Genomic DNA, 25,498 nt, shown 5'->3' with positions numbered 1-25,498 from the left:
TATTCTTTCTACATGACATATCACATAGTAACTGAAGGATGTAAAAAAAACTTCTTTCTTTTTTACATTTCTGTGCCTTGATACAATTATTCTAAGCCATTTCAAAGTAAGTAATTAGTATTCCCATTCTATAATCTAATCAAGAATATAACATTCTATCAGCTGATTACTAGGAAAATGTGATTAAGTATCATAATGATCTGGGTCCAATACAAATATGAAATTAAAGTACAGTGTTGAGTTGTAAATTATGAGCCCTGTTTGGGGAAGGACAAGAGGTCTGTCAGGATTTCTATGACAACTATATTTTGTATTAGTTTTTAAATTATATAAATTAATTGGGGAGCATGTTTTTAGGAAACTCTTTACTTTGAAATCTGAACCATCCATTTGGATTGAAGAAACTTTTCTCCAGGTATAACACTTCTCGAATGTTACCTATAGCTTTTAACTCTCTAGGCCACTACAGAGCACAAAATATTTGCCCAACTGGTAAATTGAACTGTAAGTCCCTCTGCGGGAAATTGCTTTGCTGTGCTCCAAACAGCAGTTATCTTAGTAATTGTACTTGAATTCTTTGTGGCTAATAGAGCATAGATGTCCATTTTACAAGCAGAAAATTATTTCTCTTAAATACCTTTAATTATAAATCTCCCAAATAAAATGTGAATCAGTATACTATCGTGAGGCATTAAACTGCATCATTTTTAATTGTAAGTGTTGAAAAGTAAAATTCTTTTTTCCTTTTAGTATAAAGCTGTACATATCCGACATTTCACATTCTAAACTGGAGCTCCCAACAAGGAGCTTATCAGAGCAAATTGTCTAGTCCATCCCCTTCCTCACTCAAAACCTAATGACCCTTTATCATCATGGTTTAGATTGCTGGACACAGATGTGAGAAAATACAAGTAATCTACAGGTAACTACAGTAGCTGCACTGATGTTCTCAGAGAACTGACTGCTGGGAAGATAAAGAGCTTCCCACAGAGTCTGTGACTTTCCGGCAGCAAAGCACATCATGAGCTCATACATGAAGTTTTATTTGCTGAAGATTCACAATAAAATGCATTAGAACATTCAGCAGGGACTCTTTTTAGATGAGCACATAAATTCTGGAGGGTTATTAGTTGAGGTACCAGTGCATAGCATCACAGTAAAATTTTTTTAAAGTTCAACAATATTAATTCTTTCTATGGACATCAAAGATTATGGCTATAGTGCAGCATTAATGTTGAATTGATATTTATATAATCTACAGATTCTCCTTTTCCTCGCAAAAGTCTGAGCTTAGTGGTTAAAAGTAGTTAGGTTATTACTTTTAATATGAAAGAGGAACAGTAATTTCTCAAACTTCGGTAGTAATTTCTATTTCAAAAGCTTTGTTTACAGCCAGGCACTCTGCTTTTGTTAGCTGCTTAGATTGTGATGGGTGAGGTAAACTCATTTATTTATTTGCTTTCAATTGAGTAATTTACCATGAAAAGGATGATCATGGGTTGTTTTTGGATAGAGATACTGCACCTGTAGCTTACTAATTGTTAGTTTGACTATTATTTGCAGTGATCATAGTCTCATAAAGCTTTAGAAAAATCTACAATGCAAGAAATATTTGTTTAATCTTTTTTATGTCTGAAATGTTGTTTTTAGTCATTGAATTTGGTTTGAGTTTCTAGATTGAGTGAATCAATATGAATTAAGACTGCCTGAACCTCAGGTGTGTATCTCCTTTCAAAAATGATATGCTCATCATATTTTTCTGAAAGCTAATTAATTTTGTTTCTGTAGAAACTATAACTACTGGATTAGGAGTAGTCACATTACCTTCATATGTCAAAATGAATTACAGTCCTTAAATCATTTTTAGAAATTACCATTTTAGTAGCTGAAAGATAAAGATTTTCAACAACCAGCACTGGTTAAGCAGTTGGCAGCCAACAAAAAGGTATTTCACTCATTTTTATATAGTTGTATGGGTTATATACCTAGCTTAACTGTTTTTCTTTATAGAAAATATTGAAATGCTCAAAATTAGAGAAGACACTAGCTAAGTCTTTTTGGCTAGGTTCCTACTCACTTTTGCTTCAAGGATATTATAATGTACTTTTAAAAACAATTCTTTGCAATTAGAGCACCAAAATTACATCAAATATTACTGCAACCTAAAGTAATTAATTTAAGTTTCAAGTATAAATGACCAATGAACAAACTATATTTTATTTCAGAAAAAAGAGAAGACAAATTATCTGTAAGTACTGCTAATCATTAGAATTCCTATTATTCTTCTGATGGCAATTATCACTCCTGGAGATTTTTATCAGTAAAGGTTTTTAGTTATATTAATATGTTTGAAATAATTGTAGTTGCATGGCATAGATGAATCTAAAAAACAGAACACTGAAGAATTGAGGCAGTATTATGCGTTAATTCTGTTTTTAGTTTGCTATAAGATCTAAGAAAAAAAACTGTATTTGTTTCCATTTAGCAGCAAACAGGAAATACAGAATTCAAAATTCTAAAAAGCACATTTTCTTACTCTCTTCGTGTTTAAAAGGAAAGAAACCAGAGGAGCATGTGCAATGTAAAATTGTTTTGCATTTTTGTTTTTACATCACCAGATTAAGGATAATGAGACCCATCTGCAAATGTAGGAACTGCTCATTGGTTTTTGTCAAGGATTGTAGTATGTCTTTTTCTTTTCTTCTATGGTTTAAAAAAAAAAATTCAGCAAGATACACAGAAAATTAAAAACCTTGTCTGTTATAAAGTTTTGTTTGAGCTTTTTAAACTGAGTGATTAGCAGAAATAATGACCCTGTCAGGCTTAATCACATTAAAATGTGGTTAACATCATTTAATTTTTTCCACTTAATATGCAAAAATTTCCAGTAGATTTGCAGTGAAGGCCATTGAAATTCCATTAGAACAAGAATAAAAATTTCAGGCATCATTTATTCAGAGAAGGAATAAAGGCCTGGATTGAGAACTGCTGAATCTTTCTGTTAGAGTTACAATGAATCATTGCATTGAATGTACCTTATGTTTCAATAGACCTGTGTCTGGCTTTTCAAATGGTTGAAAATTATGTTTTATCATTTTTTATAAAGGGAAAGAATCTAGAATTGCATAATTTTATGGATATCTAAAAAATTACTGAACATATTATTTTGTACTCCTTTAACCCGCTTAAATTTTAAGGAGAAAGGTGTTCATTTTTGCCCCCAAATCAAGAAAGTGGAAGAATTAATTATTTGCCATGCAACAAACTGTATAGTAAATCCACAGAATGTACAGGATTTGTTCCAAGTAGCTATGTTGGTATGTGCCAAGTGAGAAATTTAGAATTAAGAACCAAATGACACTAACTCTTTCCCAAAGTTCATAGTTTATCATTTGTCAAACTTCAACTGGTATGTTATGTTGCATTAACTATGTATGTATTATAACTGAAGAACATTATGATTTCTGAAATTGTTTATTCTTTTATGATCTTTACAAATATTTATTTGTTGTGATATATTCATAAAATAGAAAAGTAGGAAAAGCTTTATTTTGTTTTAAGCAATTAAGAAAATGCCTATCATTTATACTTTCCTTGGCATGTTTGTATTTGCCAGTACCCTGTGAAACTTACATTGTGTAGAATGTTTCTCTCCCATGTAAAAAAAAAAAAGGACTCTTACTATATATACCTGATAAGCAGAAATGGGTTTCTGGGACCATTCCTAACTCTCAGTTAATTAAGTAATTATACATTTTTTTAAAAAAAATTGTACTCTATTCCCAAATGATTTGAATCCATTACATAATTACACTGTGTGTACTTTTTACTAAAAATGCCATCGGAAACTTCACCAGGCAAAGTGTTCCATGCATGTGCTATTCACAGTGGATAAACTTCTCCATTCTTGCTTATCTGCTCTCACTGTTTGCCATACCCCTTCTCCCCACCATGGTTGACTCCTGTGACCTCCTCAGAAACACCTTCCCTGACTGCCCTGTCTAGAAGAATTTCCCAGACTCCCTTTTGTTCACAGCATCATATGCATTTGCTTCAGAACACTTAACCACAAGTTATATAATCTCACTTATTTGTCTTTCTGTCTCATAACAATTTAAATTCTCGGAGAATAAGGGCCATAGCTATTTTGTTCATTTTGTTACATCTCATTCTTGACACTGGACTCAATAAATGTTGATGATTGATTGAATAACTGGCCGGATGATATCAGTTGAATTGATCCCTTATGTTTCAACAGTGACTTTTAGTCTTCGTTAATAGAAATATCGAGATATTTGAAGTCAGTCTGTTCTGGTTAGATGCATCTAAGATTTAGAGCACAGGTAGATGGCCTCTATGCCAGGGGTCAGTGGATGTTTTCTATAATGGGTCAGATAGTAAATATTTTTGGCTTGGAGGACCACACAGTCTCTGTTGTAGCTACTGCTTGAAAGACAGCCAGAGACAGTATGTAGCCCAATGGGCATGGCATGTGCCAATCACATTTCATGTATGGACACTGAAATTTGAATTTCATATAATTTCACTGTCATAAAATAGTCTTTCTTTTTTTTTGAGAAGTCATTTTAAAATATAAAAACCTGCAAAAAAAAGTTTCTCATAGTGGAAGCTTTGCCCAGGATGATAGCAGTCTTCATTTGGGACATTGGGTAGAAAGCATGTCCCTTAGGAGGAAAAGGACCCAAGAAGATCTTGTAATGCTCAAACTAACCCACTTATTTGTCTACCAACTTCCTGAAAATCAAAATGATTCACTTATTTTTTTAAATATAAACACAATTCTCACCCTGTGGGCCATGCAAAGATGTACAGTGATTGGCTGACTCGAGGTCTTTGCACTTAACCAAAGACAGCCTTTCAGTTGTGCACGTGATCCCCTGTCCCCATTCAGTAGTACCTTCTCTCTCCTGCATCATCAGCTTCTCCTTCCTAGTAGAGGAAGCACCCTAACAGATGTCTCCCTTCAGCGTGTAAGCATGCTGGGATTTCTCCAGTCTTTAGAATAATTTATTTTGACCCGGCTTGCCTTTTGCAGTACAGCCCATTCTCTGCTTTCTCCTGGAAAGAGTTATCTAAGTATTACATGAAATTACATATGTAAGATGCCTATAAATTTCTCCTTTTCTTTGAAAAGAAATGTGGTCATATAGTATTATTTTTTATTACTTCGTTTGCAGATTTCTCTTATTTAAAGGAAAACTGGTATGGAAAATATATCCTGAGTAATGTTTTTCCTCAAAACAATCTTACCCCCAAGGGGAGGAAGAGAGGAAGGGTCTAAAAGAGATGAAAGAACACTCCCTTCTCTGTACCTGTTGCTGTTTTTCTGTCCCTACCCTTTCAGAATAAACTGTGCTTAGAAACTTGATGACATTTTCTTCTGCTTGGCTTTCGGGGAACCAGATATGTTAGTCTTTCACTTGTAATCTCTGCTCTTTACTGATTTTTTTTCTCTGCTTGCCATGGCTCTTCCCTGGGAATCAGTAATTGAGTGACTGTTAATTTTTTTCCACTTGCCCTCTGCGCTTGATGCCTTCAACTCTAACCTGTATGCTGTGGTTCTCAAACTTAGCATCCATCAGAATGATCTGGACGGTTTCCGAAAACCCAGATTGCTGGCCCCACTTCCAGAGTTTCTGATTCAGCAGGTCTGTGGGGGAGCCAGAGAATTGTCACTTCACCAAGTTTCTAGGTGCTGCTGGTATCCGGATGTTACTTTGAGAAGCACTGCTCTCTGCTAATGATTTGCAAATCTATAGCCTTAGTTTCATCCCTTTGCCCTTTTCAAGTTTCCTTATTCCTAACTGTCAACAAGAAAATTCCATTTGTTTATTCCATTATCATTATGAAGCTTAATATGCATAAAACTAAAAACTTCTTATTTTTCCCTATAGTGTACATCCATACTGGAATCCACTTTCAGATTCCTGTCTTACTTTTCCTATCTTTGTTAGTAGCACTGGCACTCTCTGAATCTTTTAGTTTTAAGTTCTCCAAATCCTTTTAACAATCTTCTTTCATAGCCATAGTTACTTAATCACTAAATTCCATCTGTTTTCTTCTAATCTGGCCCTTATTCATCCCTTCCTCTTCAGTTACACTGCATATCAACCAAGACTAAAACCACATCTCTTCATTTTTAAGTTAGGTAGCAGTCTCCTAGCTTATTATCCTTGACTCTGTAGCTTCTTTTCATCTGCAGAGCATTCTGATTTGCTTTAAACATGTTCACTCTGCCATTTTCTCAGTCCACAGTCCTTCACTGAAACACAGGAGAGTATCTTCACAACTTGTGATAGGCAAAGATCTCTTGGATGAGAAACAAAAAGCATTAAACATAAAAGAAAAAAAAATGGGCTTCATTATAATAAATATCTTGTTTATGAAAAAAACACCATTAAGAAAATGAATAGAATTTTCAAGTGAATTTATTTAAAACAGTAGATAAATGTAGCAGGCAATGTGGTCAGGGCAGTGGAGAAAATCCTTTAAAATGGGAATGGGAGCAAAAGAATAAATGTATAATCGGTTCTGTGTCTCCAGTGGAAGACACAGAACTGTTAGGGAACAGGCTGTAAGAAGCTGCTGCTCTTTATACCCAGAGCCAGGGAACAAGTGATTCCTAGACAGACTACTTTGAATAATATTGGCTTAGAAATTATAACAAAGTCAAATATGCTTCCTACTGGTTTACCCTAAATCCATTTCATGTGTGTTATCTGCAACCCTAAATAATTTTTTGCTCCTCCTTAGAAACTGTGGGAATATCATTCAGCAATGACTTTAATGCGTAGCAAAACTTGACATTTTTCTATACAGCAGACAGGGCAGTTTAGAGAAGAAAATAAAGACATGCCTTTAAATAAATTTTTTAGTGGTTAGTGCTTAGAACTGCCTTCTCAGGATAAATCTGAATAATAGCCAGATTACAGATAAACACAATTGTATTAAGAAATAGTGGTCTGAGCATTGAGCCTTGAAAAAAACAAAGCCATACTTCACTTTATAAATAGTAATAGCTAGCAGGGTGTGGCAAAGTAGGTTTACAGTTGTGCGTATGGAAAATAATACAATAATTAGTGAAAAATAATACAAGAATAAACTGTGTTTCACGGACTCATAACTGTAAACCTACTTTTGACCCAGCCGGTACATATGTCCACCGCTTACCTTGTGTTAGATATCATGCTAAGCATTTTATGTGCACTTTCTCACTGAATCTTCACAACCACCTTCAGCTTACAGTTGAGAAGACTGCGACTTTAGAAAGGGTCCATGACGTAACTAGGGTCCTTGCGCTGTCTGGCACTAGTTCTCTGTAGCCCTATTCTATACTGTCTCCCTCTCTCTGCAAAGTTATTGCCTGTGGGAGTCCTTAAGTGTAGGATTTCTTTCATTCAAATGAATTAACTTTAATTTTTAAAATGTCCATTTTTGTGTACAATGTCTTTTCAGTAAAATAGTGGACTCTGGCTTATTATTGCTTCCTAAGACAAAGTATAAACTACAAAACCAACTACAAATTTTGGTAGATGTGATCCTACTTCTACATGTTTCCCAGTTATTTTTCATGTGTAAAAAAAAATATTTTGTTGAGCCAATTTGCATTTTAAGACTATGCAGACCAAATTTTGTTAAAGTAAACAAACATTCCTATAATGGAGAATAAGTTCTTATCAGAAGCAGCTGAAAGTTTTGCTACAAATTGCATATACTGATAGGGGAAAGATACTCACACTCATCTTTTGATATGGTTCCATTTAGCACCCCTGCAAATATGTGTTAATAAGAATAGTTTCATGTACCTATGTGCAACTATTGAAGTTTGCATAAGTTTTTCTCTTTTTCAGTGTTTCTTGTTTCTTCCCTGTCCCCAAATCCCTTTTCTCCAGAGATACAGAAACAGTGACTTTCCCTTTTTCATAATGACTATTTGCCTTGGGATTGCATCCTTCTGCGTGTGTTCCTTTATGAAATTCGCAGGTGCCCTACATGGGAAATAGATAGAGGGTTTGGATGAACAAGATCATGAGGGAATGGACTCCTGTGTTAGAACATGGAAGCACCCTCCAGAGGCTGAATTAAGAACAACTCCAGGAAGAAGGATCCATTTGAGAAAGGATGTCTGTGTAAATGGATTCTGACCTACACACCCATGTTTATCTTTCCCTGGAGGTTTATTACTTTTTTACTGTCTCCACAAAATTTCAGCTCTGTCATGAATAAAAGTTCTTTCCTCTTCTGCTTTTCCTATATAACTGAATTAACTTGAGAAAATGTTATAATTATATAACAAAAAAGAAACATTAAATGTATTGGTTACTTTTTTTACAAAATTCCCAGTTTTAATGAGGTCAGATCTTCCTTAATTGAAATTGTGCACCCCTCTCCTCATTATGTCTGTGGCACATTACTTCCTGACATAACACTTAGGCTCTTTTATAATTATATCTGTTTTTCCTCCCCTCCCACACCCACTTTTTCAAAGTTGTATTCCCAAGATCTAGCATAATGCTTATTAGTACACATAGGTGTGTGTGGGTGTGTGTGGGTGGGTGGGTGGGTGGGTGTGTATGCAGTCATTGTGCTTGAATTCTTTACCTTCTAGTCACCTCCCTGTCTATCCATACAGAGTCAGTTAGGTGAGACTCATTCTCAGAAATACGGGCCTGACCTTTAAAAAGAGCTCTCATTCTTTACAGGCAATCTAACAGTATTTTTAACTCTACAGTAAATATTGAGAATGAATGACCCCACTCACTGATAGGAGACGGCTAAGGTTGGGGGCTTTAGACACTTTAATACTACTTTTACCTGTGAGGATAGGTATTTTTATTTGTGTTACAGGTGATTAAACAAAGGTTCAGGAAGCTTAAATGGTTTTCCCAGAATCTTATAGCCTGGGAATTTGAATTGATATTTACCTTGCTCCAAAATCTCTTTTTCGTTTTTTTAATTATATTTTATTTGTTAATACTATTACAGTTGTCCTGATTTTTCCCTCTTTGCCCCCTCCACCGGCACCCCACCACTCCCTCAGGCAATTCCCCCACCATTGTGCATGTCCATGGGTCATGCTGTAAGCTCTTTGGCTACTCCATTTCCTATACTGTACTTTACATCCCATGGCTATTCTGTAATACCTATTTGTACTTCTTAATCCCCTGAGCTGTTAACCCATTCTCCCCCTCCCGCCTGTCATCTGGCAACCTTCCTATAACTAACTTCTTTTTTCTTGTTTTTAAGAATCTCTCTTTATCTTTAACCTTCAGTCTTTTAATTATGAAGTGTCTTGGAGTGGACCTCTTTGCATCCATCATAATTGGGACTCTGTGCTTCCTGGACTTGCATGTCTATTTCCTTCACCAAATTAGGGAAGTTTTCTTTCACTATTTTTCAGATAGATTTCCAATTTCTTGTTCTTTCTCTTCTCCTTCTGGCACTCCTATGAGGCAAATGTTGGTCCTCTAAAAGTTGTCCCAGAGGCTGTTTAAACTATCTTTTTTTTTTTTTTTTTTTTTTGGAATCTTTTTTCTTCTTGTTGTTCTGATTGGTTGTTTTTTGCCTCCTTATGTTCCAAGTCGTTGATTTGACTCTTGGCTTCATCCACTCTACTGTTTCCCTGTAAATTGTTCTTTATTTCAGATAGTGTATCCTTCATTTCTTTTTTTTAGATTTTATTTATTTATTTTTAGAGAGGGCAAAGGAAGGAGATATAGAGGGAGAGGAACATCAATGTGTTGTTGCCTTTCATGTGCCCCCTAATGGGGACCTGGTCTGCAACCCAGGCATGTGCTCTGACTGGGAATTAAACCGGCGACCCTTTAGTTCACAGGCCGACAGTCAGTCCACTGAGCCACACCAGCCAGGACTGTATCCTTTTCTGATTGAGTCTTTTTTTATGCTGCGGAGGTCCTCACTAAGTTCCTTGAGTATCCTTATAGACAGTGTTTATAAGCATCTCATAGATTGCTTATCTCCATTTCATTTAGCTCTTTTTCTGGAGTTTTGATCTGTTCTTTCATATGGGCCATGTTTCTTTATCTTCTCGTTTTGGCAGCTACCTGCTCCCCCCCCCCACGTTTGTTTCTATGTATTGGGTAGAGGTACTTTGATTCCATGTCTTAGTAGTATGGCCTCATGTAGTAGGTGTCCTGCAGGGTCCAGTGACATAGCCTCCTGTTATTACCCAAGCTGGGTACTCAAGGTGCACCCTTCGTGTGGGCTGAGTATACCTCCTCTTGTAGTGAGCCTTGGTTGCTGTTGGCAGATCAATGGGAGGGATTTACCCAGGCCAGTCACCTGCAAGGACTTGCTGTGACCACTGACCACCAACCTCCGCCCTCTGTGAAGGATCTGCTGTGCAGGGGCAGGGTGGTGGTGCTCCAGTGTGGTTTGTAGCTGTCCCCTGGGTGGTGCAGGCCAAGGTCAGCCCCCACCTGTGTTTTGCCTGGGGCACCCTGCCTGAGCTATAAATCAATCTGAGATGGCTGCTACTTGTGCTAGGCTTGGAGATTCCCAGGCAAAGCCAAGCTGTGACTCATCTGGCTGCTTCAAGGGCTCACTAAAGCCAGCTCTTGCTTGTTTGATGGAATTTAGGCACCAAGACTAGTCTTTCTTAGGGAAAAGCAGCTTGGGTAGTCCAGTAAGTTGGGTGGGGTAGAGCCTCTGTGGATCCCCAAGGTGGGTCACACAGTATTAGCCATGTTGATGGAGTCTCAGATGTGGCACCAGTGTACTGGCTCTTTGTGGGGAGGGCTCAGTAAAGGGACCTTGGCCTCTGCTTGCCCAGATGCCTGACACTTCTGTCTCTCCCTATATACCACTGGTGCCCTTCAAGCTGCCATCCCCGTGCTGGAGCTCAGAGAGAACGAATCTGAGTGGGTGATTATGTGTGGTTCCCCAAGAGGAACTGCTTAGGGTTCCAGCAGCCTCCTCCACCAACTCTTACCTCCACTGGTATTCGCAACCAAAAGTTGTGGGGACTGAAATTCCTGGTACTGGAATCCTGGGCTGGAGGGCCTGGTGTGGGTCTGGGACTCCTTGCTCCTAAGATATCCCTCCCTAATTTTTATCCACGTGGGTGTGGGGCCAGTGGGTGTGAGGCCAGCCCATTCACATCCACGCCCCTCCTACCTATCTGGATGGGTGTGGTTTCTTTAATGCCATAGTTGTCAAACTTCCATTCAACTCGATATCTGACATTCCTGATAGATGGTGGTTCTATATTTTAGTTGTGATTTTGATGTGGTTGTGCGAAGAGGTGAGCCATGTCTGCCTTCATTGCTATCTTGACTAGAAGCCTCGAACTCTCTTTTTCTATTGCTCACTACTGCCTCTGCAGGAAGGTCAGACACTATAGGGTCGTAATATGCAGAATGCTAGCATTTCGTTTTTTATCTTTAAATACTCGGTTGAGCTTGGGTTTTTTTTTATTGGATAATTAACATACACAAAATTCTCCCTATTAAAGAACAGCAGATGCTCGAATAATGTCATTTCGTCAAAAGAACTAAAATCTTGTTTATATCAATTAGCTTCTGGTACAATTGGTTTCATTACACACTGTTTCACCACATTTCCAAGAACCTGTCGACAACATTAAGTGAGGACTTACTGTACACAGTTTCGGTGGGTTCCAGTATATTCATAATGTTGTGCCAGCATCACCACTAATGTCAGAACATATTCACCACCCATAAAGAAACCCTGTGCTCATTCATAGTCACTTCCTGTTGCCTCTTCCACCTAGCCCCTGGCAGCCACTAATCTACTTTCTGTCTCTTTGGATTTGTCTAGTGAGGGTATTTCATGTAAATTGAATTATACAGTAAGTGGCTTTTTGTTTATGGCTACTCATACTTAGTATAATGTTTTCAAGATTCATCCATGTTGCAGCATGTATCAGTGCAGTTGATCCTTGAGCAATGTGGGGTTTACGGACATTGACCCCTGTGCAATCGAAAATATGTGTATAACTTTTGACTTCCTAATGTGTAACTGCTAATAGCCTACTGTTGCCTTACTGATAACATAAAGTTGATTAACACACGTTTTGTATGCTGTATGTATTATATACTGTATTCTTATAATAAATAAGCTATAGAAAATAAATTGTTATTAAGAAAATTATAAGAAAGAGAAAATGCATGTATAATGTTGTATTGAAAAATCTGTGTATATATAAGTCGACCAGCACAGTTCAAACCCGTGTTCTGTAAGGGTCATCTGTACTTCATTTCTTTTCATGGCTGAGTTACATTCCCTTATGTGGATATACCATGTGCTATCTTTCATCTTCTTCATTATAATCACCCCAGTGGGTATGGAATGGTATCTCATTATCATTTTGGTTTGCATTTCTCTAGTGATTAGTGATATTGAGCATCTTTTCATGTGCTTGTTGGCCATTTGTTTGTCTTCCTGGGAGAAATGTCTGTTCAAGTTCTTTACTCATTTTTAAATTGGGTTTTTGTCCTTTTACTATTGAGATGTAAATTATAATTATTATTGAGTTTTTTAAATATATTCTGGCTACTAGAACCTTTCAAATAGATGATTTCTGAATATTTTTTCTTGATTATGTCTTTGGTGCACAAAATTTTTAATTTTGATAAAGCCTAATTTACTTTCTCTTTGGTTGTTTGTGCTTAGGTGTCATGTCTAAGAGATTTGTCCAATCCAAGGTCATGCAGATGTTCACCTCTTTTTTCCTAAGAGTTTTTATAGTTTTAACTTTTACATTTATGTCTTTTGCCCATTTTAATTTTTGTTTGTGGCTGTCCAATTGTCTAAGTACTATTTCTTGACTATTCTTTCCCCATTTAATTGTTCTGGTACCCCTGTAAAAAACTGATTGACTATAACATAAACTCAATAACAAAAACCCCCAAATAACCCAATTTTAAAAATGAGTAAAGGACTGGAATAAACATTTCTCCAAAGAATATATACAGGTGACCAACAAGCATATGACAAGATGCTCAACATCACTAATTATTAGAGAGATGCAATCAAAACCATGAAATATGAATCATTTCACACCCATTGAAATGGCCACTGTAAAAGAAAATAACAAGTGTTGGCAAGGATGTGGAGAAAGTGGAATCCTGGTGCAGTGGTTGTGGGAATGACAATTGGTGTAGCCACTGGGAAAAACTGTATGGTGGTTTTGTTTAAAATTAAAAATAGAATTACTATATAATCCAGCAATCCTACTTTTGGGTATATATCCAAAAAAATTCAAAAACAGGATCTTGAGGAGATACCTGCATACCCACGTTCACTGCAGCATGTTCGCAATAGTCAGCAGATAAAACAACCCAAATGTCCATCAGTGAATGAATGGACAGATAAAATGTGATATATATGTACAACGGAATATTACTCAGCATTAAGAAGAAGGAAATTCAGCCTAAAAAAGAAGGTCATATGCCACAACATAGGTGGTTCTTGAGGATATTATGCTAAGTGAAATAAGTCAATCAAAAAAGGCAAAAAACTGTATGGCTCTATTTATAAGAGGTGGTCTAAAGTGGTTAAACTTATAGAAACAGAAAGTAGAATGAGGGGCTGGGGCTGGGGTGGCAAACAGGTAGGTGTTCAATGTGTATAAAATTGCAGGTTTGCAGGATGAAAAAGTTCTGAAGATTCACTGTACAACAGTGTGAATATTGTTAATGCTTCTGAACTGCAAACTTAAAAATAGTTAAGATGGTAGATTTTTTTTTCTAACACAATTAAAAATGTTTTTAAATCAACTGATTGTAGATGTATGGGGTTTATTTTTGAACTCTCAATTCTGTTTCTATAAGTTTATGCCATTGTTACGAAGTCTCAATTAGTGTAGTCTTATGAGTAGGTTTGCATTAGAAAGAAGTAGGTCCTTCAATTTTCTTCTTTTTCAAGATTGTTTTGGTTATTTGGGGTTTTTAATTTGTATATGAATTTTAAGACAGGCTTGTCAATTTATACACAAAAGGCAGCTGGAATTATGATAGATTGCATTGAATCTGTCGATCAGTTTGGGGAATATTGCCATCTTAATAATATTTTCTTCATATCTGTGAACACATCTTCCACTCACTGTCTTAAATTTCTGTCAGTGATACTTTGTAGTTTTCATGTACAAGTACATTTTTTTTGTTAAATATATTTTCATCTCAGTTTAATTTTTACCACATATATATATGCTTGGTACTGAAGTTTTCCTCATTTTTATGGTGCTGTGTTTCTTCGTCACACTGCCGCCGTGACACATGAGCAGTGCATTCCCTCCCTCCCACCCTGCCCCTCACTGCCTGCTCCCTCCCCCTTTCCCCCCACAGACACTCTTACTCTGAGCACCTTTGCCCCGTCTCTCTCAAGATATCAAAGGGAGTCTTTGGACTTTCTTCATATTCATAAGGAATCTGGATGTGGAAATCCCTTTTGTGATACCATCTGCATTCTCTAAAAAATTATATCTGGGATAGTTAAATCAAGATATATCACTCTCCCTATAAGTTTATGTTTTGATTATGGATTGTATCAACCTGGTGTCTTCCTCTTTGCACAAAAGTGGAAGGAAAGATAGTTTATAAGTGGGTACCATGACCAAAAATGTTTTCATCTCATCTATAGGATCATACCTTAGTTGGAAAGTATTCTTACAGCTAACAGAGTTTTATAGTCTCAAGCTATAAATACTGGTTTCATACCTCATGACAACTTTAATTACAGAATATTTCTATATGAAATGTTTAAGAGTAGAATATAGAATTGCAAAGAAATAGCAGAGATTCAAAATTAGTACCCCTTAGCCATCGCAGTGCAAAGTGCTGTAAAGATTGAGTCCCACTTCAGAGATTATAAATCTAGGTTTTCTTACCGAGTCCTGGATTCACAGGTGGTCCAGAAACTACATTTTGAAAAACACTGTTCTAAAGTATCAAAAATGTACTCAACTTGGGGCCACTTAGTATGAACACAAATCATAATTTAGTAGCCTTGAAGGGGTAATAAGAAGCCTGAGATTCACAGAACATCTTAACATTTGAGATGCTCATTTTGGTACATTTCACCATGAACCTTGGTGTTCAGACTTGAATTACAAGTAGTTCAAGCCACAGATTTAACGTGGGAATCAAAATAACCCCACTATACTATGATTTTTTATTTGTATAACTGTACTTGAATTACCTAATTCTTCCAGTGCTTCTTCCAGTTCTGTTGGTTTGATTTTTTTTACTTCATCATTCTAGCTAATAAACATGCATATCTCCAAAGGTTAGGTCAACTGTGGCTTACTAATGTCTAACGGTTGCCTCTGACAGAGAAGACAGGTAGCTAGGGTCTGTAAGATTCATATGTATGTACTTCTGAGTGTTCACTTACCTAATCTTTTTTAGATTAACTTTCAATTTAATTCATTCCTATTTATTGATCACTCAACATTCACTGAGCATCTGCTTGTGCCAGGCACTGGTGTAAGTGGTGCTGGAGATACTGCAGTGAACAAAAGTATTTGAAAAGTTCCTTGCCCTAATAACTGGGTAAAGTGGGTTTACCAATGCTGGGAGGAAGACAATAACATTAAGATCACATGAGGGGGGCTTCCAAAAAAAAGATTTTTTAAATTAAAAGTGTATTTATTCTTACATATTTGAACTTCAGTCACCTTCAAAGTACTCTCCATTTGATGCAATACACTTATCAAGGCATTTTTCCCTCTGCTCAAAACAGTTTTTGAACTCATCGATTTCGATGCCTTTTAGCTTCTGCTGTTTTTTGTCTCACCTCGTCCACGTTGGCGAAATGTTTCCCTTTAAGGACTTTTTTCATCCAGGGAAACAAACAAAGAAGTCACTCAGGATGAGATCAGGTGAATAGGAAGGGTTGGGCTCAGGGGTCATGATGTTTTTGGTCAACAACTGCTGAACAAGGGAATTGAACCCTTGACCTTTGGTGTATGGGATGACACTTTAACCAACTGAGCCACAACACCGGCCAGGGCTGCAGATGAGTAAATTAAAGCTAAGAGGCCTTAAATAACTGTCTTTAGCTAATTACTCGCTAAAGTTCTTTCCACCTTCTTATTCATTTAGAAAATGTTTGAGCATCCACCATGTGCCAGGTACCATGCTAGGATAGTTCTATGGATATATTGGGGAACAAAGACAAGTTCCTGACCTCAAGAAGTTTTTAGTTTCAGTGTATAGTGGGAGGAGACAGGCAATTTCTAGTATAGGGTGTAGTGTGGTAATAGCATCTATCCATTTAGGAAGTTCAGGGAATGCCCTGCAGGAACTGGTTTCTTAATAAATTGGAGTTAAACCAGTTAACAGGAACTACAGTCATATACTTAACTGAAGATTATCAGAACTCTTTCAGCTATAAATAACAAAGACAACAATCTCTGTACATAATAATAAGACCCAAGGTAATTTGTCTCCAGGGTTGGTTTATTCCTGTTCTGTGATACTACCAAGAAAAAGGGTTTTTCTCATCTTTCCCACTTCCACTCTGGGTCACAAAATGCCTGCTAGAATTTCAGGGTTAAGATCCAGACATAGTGGACAGCCGAGACCTTTTCTCTTTTTTAGAGTCTAAGGGAACATTTTAGGTTCTTTTCCTAGGCTTCTCCTCTTGCCCCATTGACCAGAACTGGTTCATATGCCCACTTAAACCAGTTGCCAGGTGGAGAACAGGATTCCTATGATTTACTCAAACTAATTAGGATTCACCCTAATGTTTCCTTCTGTTTATTCATTGCAAGACATTTTTAAGGGAGCCTTGTTGGTGAACATAGAAAATATTGCCATACAGTGATTACATGTTACATGGATTAATTGTATGTGTTATCTTTGCATTATCTTTTTTTTAAGCATATTAAGAGTTAAAGAAGTCCCAGAGTCATGGTGAGCCCAAAGTGTTGGGATAAATACATTCCAGTTTTTCTAATTTGCTTTTAAAGTTGTCTGCTTGTCACAACACCTTTCATTTCAATTTCCTCATAACCTTCCAGTTACCACTAGAGTCAGAGAGCTTGTTAATCCTTGAAACAGAAAGCCTGAAGCCCAGTGTGTATTTGTTGCAAAAGGAATGCCCATTTCTTTAGAATTGTTTTTATATACACACACATACATATATTGATACATGTATTTATATGTGTATACAAATGCCATTTTATTATAGTAACAACAAAATGAATGGGGTTTTTCAGACAGTGGTTCTGTGAGGTCCTCGTAGGAAACAATTTGTGGTAATATCCCTTTTACTTGTTATGAATTCAGATTTCACGAAAGTCCTCTCTGCTGGAATCACTTCTTATAATTTGAATCTAGACTCCAAAGCTAACTTAGTACAGATGTTTTTCCAGGTATCGAGGCTTATTAGAATGAGAGAGGGATAATTATGTCTCATAAAGTAAGAAACAGTTGACCATGGTTATTCTCTCTAAGTTAATTCTTTTACTGTGGATCTGAAACTTCTTTGACATTACAGGGGATTCAGATCAGATATTTTCCATAGACTTCCTGAAATTCTAGTGACTTTTTCCTCCTCTGGTTATTGAACCTGGAAGATGGAAGCAGAAGTTTTTCTTTTATTCTCACTCTTCTCATATCAGTGGGATAGGTAGTTAGCATCTGCTTAGTTACCAGTTGGTCTTCAGAGTTATCTTAGACATTTTCATGCTTTCAGTTAATGTGCTTTTATTTTCAAAGTCCTTTATTAGTTCAATGTTTCTGAAAGTTTAACATGCATAGGAAATACCTAGGGATCTTATTAAAATGCAAATTATGAGATTCTGCATTTCTAACAAGCACCCAAGTGATGTGCCCATACTTTGAGAAGCCGAGTTGTAATTGTTATTCTATATAACTCTGTGAAGTGGACAAGAATATTGAAACTTGAAGTTTATTACATACATCAAAGATGGGAATCTCTTTGGGAAAAGGGATTAGATTTCCAGACACTAATCAATTATACTAGAAATTACTTTTTGGGGATTTCTTCTTTCTCCCTCCTGCTCCGACTTCCTTAATCAACCCATTCTAATAACTTCATTCAAACAAAGAATTTTTAAGAGTTAAGAGTAATTTTGGATTTTCTGGAGCCAACTTTTGAGTTTGAATGAATATTGTTTATATTACATATTTCATTTGGTTTATTGTTTGTGCTGTTATTTTTAGTGCAGGTTTCCAGTATTTTTTATTGACATTTGTAAGTGAAGTGGATTGATTAAATAATGTTTATGTCATCTTTAAGAAGGTAACCTTACCTTCCATAAGGCTTACTCTATTTCTTTTTCTTTTGTATATGTGTGTTATTTCAGAACACTGTAAATTGATATTAATTTGCAGTGAGCACGTTTGGAAATTAGAAAAGAGGAATGTGATATATTTAAGTCATTCTTTGGGACACTAAACAGTTGTTTTTTTGTTTGTTTAAGAAATTTTTTTTGCGCTGGCTGGTGTGGCTCAGTGGATTGAGTGCCAGCCTGTGAACCAAGGGATCGTCAGTTTGATTCCCAGTCAGGGCACATGCCTGAGCTATGGGAAACATGCCCAGTGGGGGCACACGAGAGGCAACCACACATTGATGTTTCTCTCCCTCTCTTTCTCCCTCCCTTCCCCTCTCTCTAAAAATAAATAAATAAAACATATTTTTTAAAAAAGGACTTTTTTAAAGGATTTTAGTTTTATGTATTTTTAGAGAGAGGGGAAGGGAGGGAGAGATGGAAAGAAACATCAATCAGTTGCCTCTCGCACACCCCCAACTGGGGACCTGACCCACAACCCAGGCATGTGCCCTGACTGGAATCGAATGGGCAACCTTTTGATTCACAGGCCAGAGCTCAGTCCATTGAGCCACACCAGCCAAGAGGGGCACTGAACAGTTTTAATAGAAATAAGAGTAAACAGTTTTAAAAGAATTAAGAGTAAACCTCATTTCTAGTTAAGGAGGAGACTAGAAATGACTCCAGTGTTTATCAGTGCCCCCGGATTTATGGTGCATCCATCCACGAACAACATGAGAGGAACTAGCTTAGTAAAGGTCAGGTCCATAATAACATTGACTAAATGACACCAAGTCACTGAATAAACCAGCTCTGGATCCTCCTTTGTGTAAGTTGCCTCACTTTCTGAATATTGACATATGGTTCTTGCCATCAGTTATATTCAGTCAAAAGCAAGATATCACTGCTATTTTTTTTAAGTCAAAACTATATAAGGTGTGTATAAGGACCTAATATACCATATGTAACAACTTCAAAGATTTTAAATATACTTTGATGTTGCAAAGAAGAATTTGGAAGAGTTCTAATGTTCAACAAAGATATCAGAAATGATAATGTAACTTGGCTTTAGTGCTGGATTGAGCCATCTTTAAAGGATTTTTAGAACAATCAGAATTTGAGTAGCTAAAGGTAGTTGAATGGCTAGATGGACATGAAGTGTAGAAAAGAATAAATTAAATTAGAGAAAAATATTTGAGGGGCTTATTTTAAGTTGCAAGAATTTAGTTTTATGCAAAATATCAAATGGTATCATAGAGATTATTTTATTTCCCATGATAAAGGTAAGTATTGTTTTGTGAAACCTGTATCAGTTTGGGTATGTGAATGAAAGTAATGTCTGTGCGCCATATGTTTGAGTCAAGTATAAAATCAATTTCTTACTGCGAGTGATGGTCAAAAAATGTTGACAGCTATTGTATTAGAATATGATAAAATGAAGGATTTAACTTTAGGATAGAGGGCTTTGAGTTAAGATGGTGGACTGAGCCAATACAAGAAACTCCCTTCTTGTTTCTGATGTATAGAAACACCAGAGAGGATAAGCAGAAATGGGTGGTGTTGATGATGGTGTGGTATTTTTAGAATACACAGCAGGACTTGAAAGCAAGAAAAAGGATTATCTAGATGCCCCAAACAAAGGGGACTCAGTGACAGTAGAGAATCAACAGTGTGTGGCCCTCAGGGAAAACTGAGCTTACATATGGCTTAGAGGCCTTCATGTCCATGTAGGAGTGAGTCAGGGCACAGGCCCCATGCTACAGGTGCTGCTGGAACAAGGCTCACTCATAAAACCTAGAAAAAGCTGTTCTTTCCATGGTTAGATACTAGAAAAATGCCCCCACTTCCACCCACTGGGGACAAGGGAGGAAACTGTTAATTCCGGGAAATTAGAGACTGGAACTCAACTCTTAAGAGCTAGGGGGCCTTAATTTGCATTACCAATAACCTAGTGCTGAAGCACTAAACCTTAAAACACTAAGCCTTAAAATGACCCAGAGCCCAAGACCCTCTATTGGTATTTCCCTAGGAGAACCAACCATAAAACTATTCAACAGGTACATCTCAACAAACCAGGAGACCACAGACTCCATTGGAACATACCTGCTGCTCCCAAATGACCACACACCCAAAACAATACAGCAAATACACGGGAACCAGCTATTGTGAGAGGTTAGCAGGTGACAAATGATGGGGCAGAGTTCTACCAGTGAAACCAGAGTAATTCGAGAAAGAAACTTTTAAATTAACCTGATTAAAAGACTGAAGGGAACTAAGAATTCATTAAACAAGAGCAAAATGTTAACCAACAAAGAGCAGGTAGATTTGAAAGTGAAACAGATAGAATTTTTAGAAATAAAAATAGCATCTGGGAAGAAAAACACAATGTAAACTAACCCTAAGAAAATAAAATTATAGATTCTGGAACTTCAAGACTGGCTAAGAAGGTCAGATGATAAAACCAAAGGTAAATTTGAGACACAATCTTTTAGAAATCTAATACTAACAATATTAAAGATCTCATTCTGCCAAAGAATCTAACAGACCACAAGCAGTGCGTCTCCAAGCCTTTCAGTCTTTAAACTGATTGTCCCTGCTTTGTCCCTTTGTGTCATTACCAGGAAGAAAAATACAACTGATGGCAGTTCCTCTTTCCATTTGTCACTCAAAAGACTTTGGGGGAAATCAATGTGGCTCCAGCTCCTTAGGGGAGGATGGAACCCCTTGCAATAATGTGTTCGTGTGCATTTGTAAATGGATACGTCCTATGAAAGTCTTTTACAGTTGAACTCTTTGTGAATGTATTGTCTTTACTGTTTCTTCTCCACTCATAATTTGATATTCCATGACAATATTATCATTGGCATTATTGTTTTAATCACTAACAATTGCATAGTTTTCTTTACATGTTTGCTAACATTCGTATATGGAAATTATTTTTCAGTCACTTTGAAAGAAGGTATTTGAAATTGTTTTTCTAGTAGTGATACTGAGCTCAACTTTGATTTTTTTCATGTCCCTCATGTGCCGTAGCACACATTTTTGAGATGACTAGCTATAGTTTGGGGTATGGTTTGTAGCAATAGAATAGACATTTTTCTGCAAACGGTAACTGGTCCCAATGGGGTTCAAACTTGTGATCTTGGCCTCATTATCACACTTTTGTAACCATCAGACCTAACAGCTATATTCTATATATTTCAGTCAGTAATCTTGAAATTGAGTCATATTTTTAAAATTACCCATGGCTTATTTCAAATATGTAATTAAAAATCACTTTGGGACGTTTCTCACTTTTGTTTGATAGTAAAAGTAACAAAAGTAAAGCAGACAGCCAAAGAACCTAACTGACTTTTCATCTTCCCTGTGTTTTCTGTGACAGTGAAAGTCACAAAAGTGAAGCTTGCAGGCAAAGAACCCAACTCACTTTGCGGAGAGTGCCACGGTGCCTTTTTCTTTCAGTGAGGCTGTAGCAGGTCTGATGTCAGTCACTTTAGAGACCTTTAGACCTCAGTGCTCATTTATTGCTAAAATGTACCAGCTCTGCTTCTGCATTATGAAGATCATCTGTCAACACTTTGAGATATTCTCCTTTGTTATTAAGCTTGTGATGCTCTACACTGTCAGGTTTTTTGCCAATTATAGTTAAGGTACAATGGTGTATTCACCAGATCAAAGTCTCACATTGGCGGTAGAAGGATGATTTGTAAGTCTTTATTCATCTGAATTGTACAATAGAACACCTGAGGAATGCAAATAATCCCTCTGAGGCCTCTGTAGGAAAGGCTGTTAAAATGACAGGGTAGAACTATTGTTATTCTGAATTGATGTTTTAGCCAAAGTAATTATTTCTTATCTTGTTGTTTCCTAACAGTTCCAGTTTTATTAGTTATGTTGACCATATTTATGAAACAAAATGTATATGATATTTTTATTATTATCCTTTTACATGGGCTTGTTTTATTTCACTTTCATTGACTCTATTTAGTATGTGATTTTTTTAATTGCATACTTGATTGTATCTGACTTGTATAATAAATGTATGGTACATTTTAACGTACAGTTTGGTCTGAGTAGTATAGGTCTGTGAAGTAACTTAGAATCTCCTAATTTTATTATAGGCAGAAGTATCAATTTAAATTTTCCCTTTTTTTCATTAACCTGTCCTTTATAATTTTGGATAAGAAAATACCTGGTTTGGATTTCCTATTTTAAAGGATGCTAAATTAAGTTGGGTTGGTCTGGTTTTTCTAGGATGTGACCAAAAGGAAAAAACAATTTTGAAGAGCAAGAACCACTGATAACATATTAAATAAATAAACTGTAGGTTAGCCTTGTATAACAAACATGTACAAACTTGTGAGTTTTTCATTACTTTATCCTATTCTAAATCCTATTTAGTAGGCCATATATGCTTTTAATTTTCTAATAACTTGATTCTCTGCCATTTTCTTTGATAGGTGAGTATTAATGAATTTGTGGCTTAATTCTTGTGTTTCTTTTCCCTAACGTGACATTAACATCGATTATTTAACTCAAGCAGGGGTGTCCTACCCATGGCCTGCTGGCTGTATGCTGCCCAACATAAAATCATAAATTTACTTAAAACCTTTTTTTTGCTCATCTGTTTTGATTAGTATATTTAATATATTTGATTTGTATATTTAATATGTGGCCCAGGACAACTCTTCTTCTTCCAATGTGGCCCAGAGACGCCAAGAGGCTGGACACCCCTGAAAGAATTCCTGCCACAGTTTTTTGCCATAGTAGCTATTAAAACCTTGGTCAAAACATGGGAGACTAGTGGAACTAGTATACATAGTAACATATACTGTGTATGGTATGCATTAATATAAATTTCTATGAAATCTCTATTCAATTCTACACTAAACTCTATTCCAGAATTATAGGCATACATACTATGATTACCTGAGAACAAAAATTAATAATAGTAATTACTGTTAATATTTGTTTACTATATGCCAGGCATTGCTTGTTTGGGTCCTTTACAATTTATTATGTACTGTTATCATCTCCATTTTTATAGATGAGGAAACTGAGGCTTAGAAAGGTTCAGTAACCTGCCCAAGAATTAAAAAGCCAGCAAAGTAGTAGGATCAGAATTTGGTTAATATATTCTCTACACTTAATTCATTTGTGTTCTAACGACTGCATTGTCAGAATACCCCATGCTTTGCAGGGAAAAAAAATCAAGTCATCCTTTTAAGTAACACTTGGTATCAATTTCCTAACTGATTTGGCTTTTCAAACCTTTGTCAATGCAAAGGACTTTATTTCCTTGCAGTTCTATTACTCATGACCCTACAGAAGTGAGGTTTATAAGAGCAGTGTGTACATGACCAACTAGGTTTGTAAATCTGTATTTCTGGACATGTTTGTTTAGATTAGCAGAAATCTCCCTCAAAACCAATACAAATGGAAACTCTTGTTAGTCTGAGAAGGAACTAAACCAGGCATATAGATATCTGGGTGGAACAAATTATTTATTTATCCAAGACTCTGCAAAATTAGCTGGTACTTTTAGGTCTGATATCTACACAAATGGAACTTAGTTTTTGGCTTTTTTTAATTTGCTTTGTTAAGTAACGAAAATCAAAATCGAGGTTTTCAAGGGCACAGGTGTTAATGCTGAACAAATTTATTGTAACTTAAAAGTTTTAAAATATTTGTGTAATGCTCCCTATAGATAATGTGCTAAAGTAAAACTGGATTACAGTAAAATATTATGGCGTATACCTGAAGCAATTGCTGCCTGTTAATGCCTTGACCTTGGAAAGCTATACACAAAAAGATGGCATCATAAAACCATGCAATTCTTATGAATATGTATGTGCTACTTGATAATAATGAATGTGGTACAGTCATGCATGCACTACAAGATAATGTTGTGCCCTTTTTTGTCTACAGGTTGATAAAAATTAAAGAGTGGGTGGACAGGTATGACCCAGGTGCCTTGGTCATTCCTTTTAGTGGGGCCTTGGAACTCAAGTTGCAAGAATTGAGTGCTGAGGAGAGACAGAAGTATCTGGAAGCGAACATGACACAAAGGTTAATTTAGCATTCATTTTCCCTACACTTTATTATCAACTATTTCCTTGCAGTAATTTAATTGCTTGCGCTGATAGAATAATAAATGACAGAGTAATTACCATTATAAAGAGGGAATCTTCTCCTTTCTTTACCATGAGACAGAGTGAAAAGATTTATTTTAAATTAAGTTTTTAACTGTCATCTGTCATCTCCGTACAGTGTTTTAATTATAACATAGGTATTAGTTATGTATATTTTTGAGAAGCAACGATCGCCAAAACTCTTTCGTCATGTTCAGTGGGGGGATGGGAAGGGTGAATCAGTTGCCTGAATTTTTTCTGAGTAACCGTAATATATTGTTTAAACATTGGATTTCTATCAAATAATTTTGCTTTCATGACTCACAACCTGGAAATGATTAAATTAGAGGAAATAGCCATAGAATGGGTAGATCAAATATTTCTTTTTTATAGTAAACAATTCTAAACAATATATTCAGACTAATACAGTTAGAACCATTTTTAAAGGGGTTTTTAGAAATAGTTATATGCTTTCTCATCTTTTCAAGTGCATTAGAAAGATGAATGGTCATTTACTAATATCTTTTAACATTTTCTGTTTGAAATGAATAATTTTAGCTCTGTACAAATCTCTGGTACTATCAACTTGTATGTTGAGTGAGTTTGTTTCATTTTATTTCAGCGCTTTGCCAAAGATCATTAAGGCTGGGTTTGCAGCACTCCAACTAGAATACTTTTTCACTGCAGGCCCAGATGAAGTGCGTGCATGGACCATCAGGGTAAGATTCATACTTATTCATCAGCTATATCCAGTTCCACACTATTGAATTCAGATTGATATCACTGACTTTGAAGTTTGTCATGGTGGCGGTTAGCTAGTCATTACAGATGAGGTTTTTGTCCAGGATAACTTTAATTATTTGTGAGCTGCTGAACAGTGAAAGTGGAGCGGCATTGATTGAGGCAGGTAACAATTGATTCTGCCTATTACATAGTCTGAATTTCTTCATCCTGTAGAATCTGTCTACCCTCCTCCTGTGGTCAGAGATAAGACGCACCAGTATTGTGCTTGCTTAATCTGTGTGACTGGGTTTGTCTGCAGTGAAATTGATGTTGCTTTTCATTT

The 25,498-nt window shown here is 36.3% G+C and overlaps 1 protein-coding gene across 1 annotated transcript in view; it reads left to right on the top strand.

Moving 5' to 3' along the window:
- Positions 1-25,498, top strand: part of OLA1 (Obg like ATPase 1) — a 150,364-nt gene that overhangs the window by 118,952 nt on the left and 5,914 nt on the right. Inside the window, exons 8-9 of the mRNA XM_053918789.1 lie at positions 24,230-24,370; positions 25,055-25,151. Of these exons, the coding sequence (XP_053774764.1) occupies positions 24,230-24,370; positions 25,055-25,151 (238 nt within the window). The remainder of the gene's footprint in view (positions 1-24,229; positions 24,371-25,054; positions 25,152-25,498) is intronic.

Source organism: Desmodus rotundus, chromosome 2 (assembly GCF_022682495.2).
Source record: "Desmodus rotundus isolate HL8 chromosome 2, HLdesRot8A.1, whole genome shotgun sequence".
NCBI lineage: Eukaryota > Metazoa > Chordata > Mammalia > Chiroptera > Phyllostomidae > Desmodus > Desmodus rotundus.
Note: the sequence above shows the minus strand (reverse complement) of the source record. Positions and strands in the feature narration are given on the sequence as shown.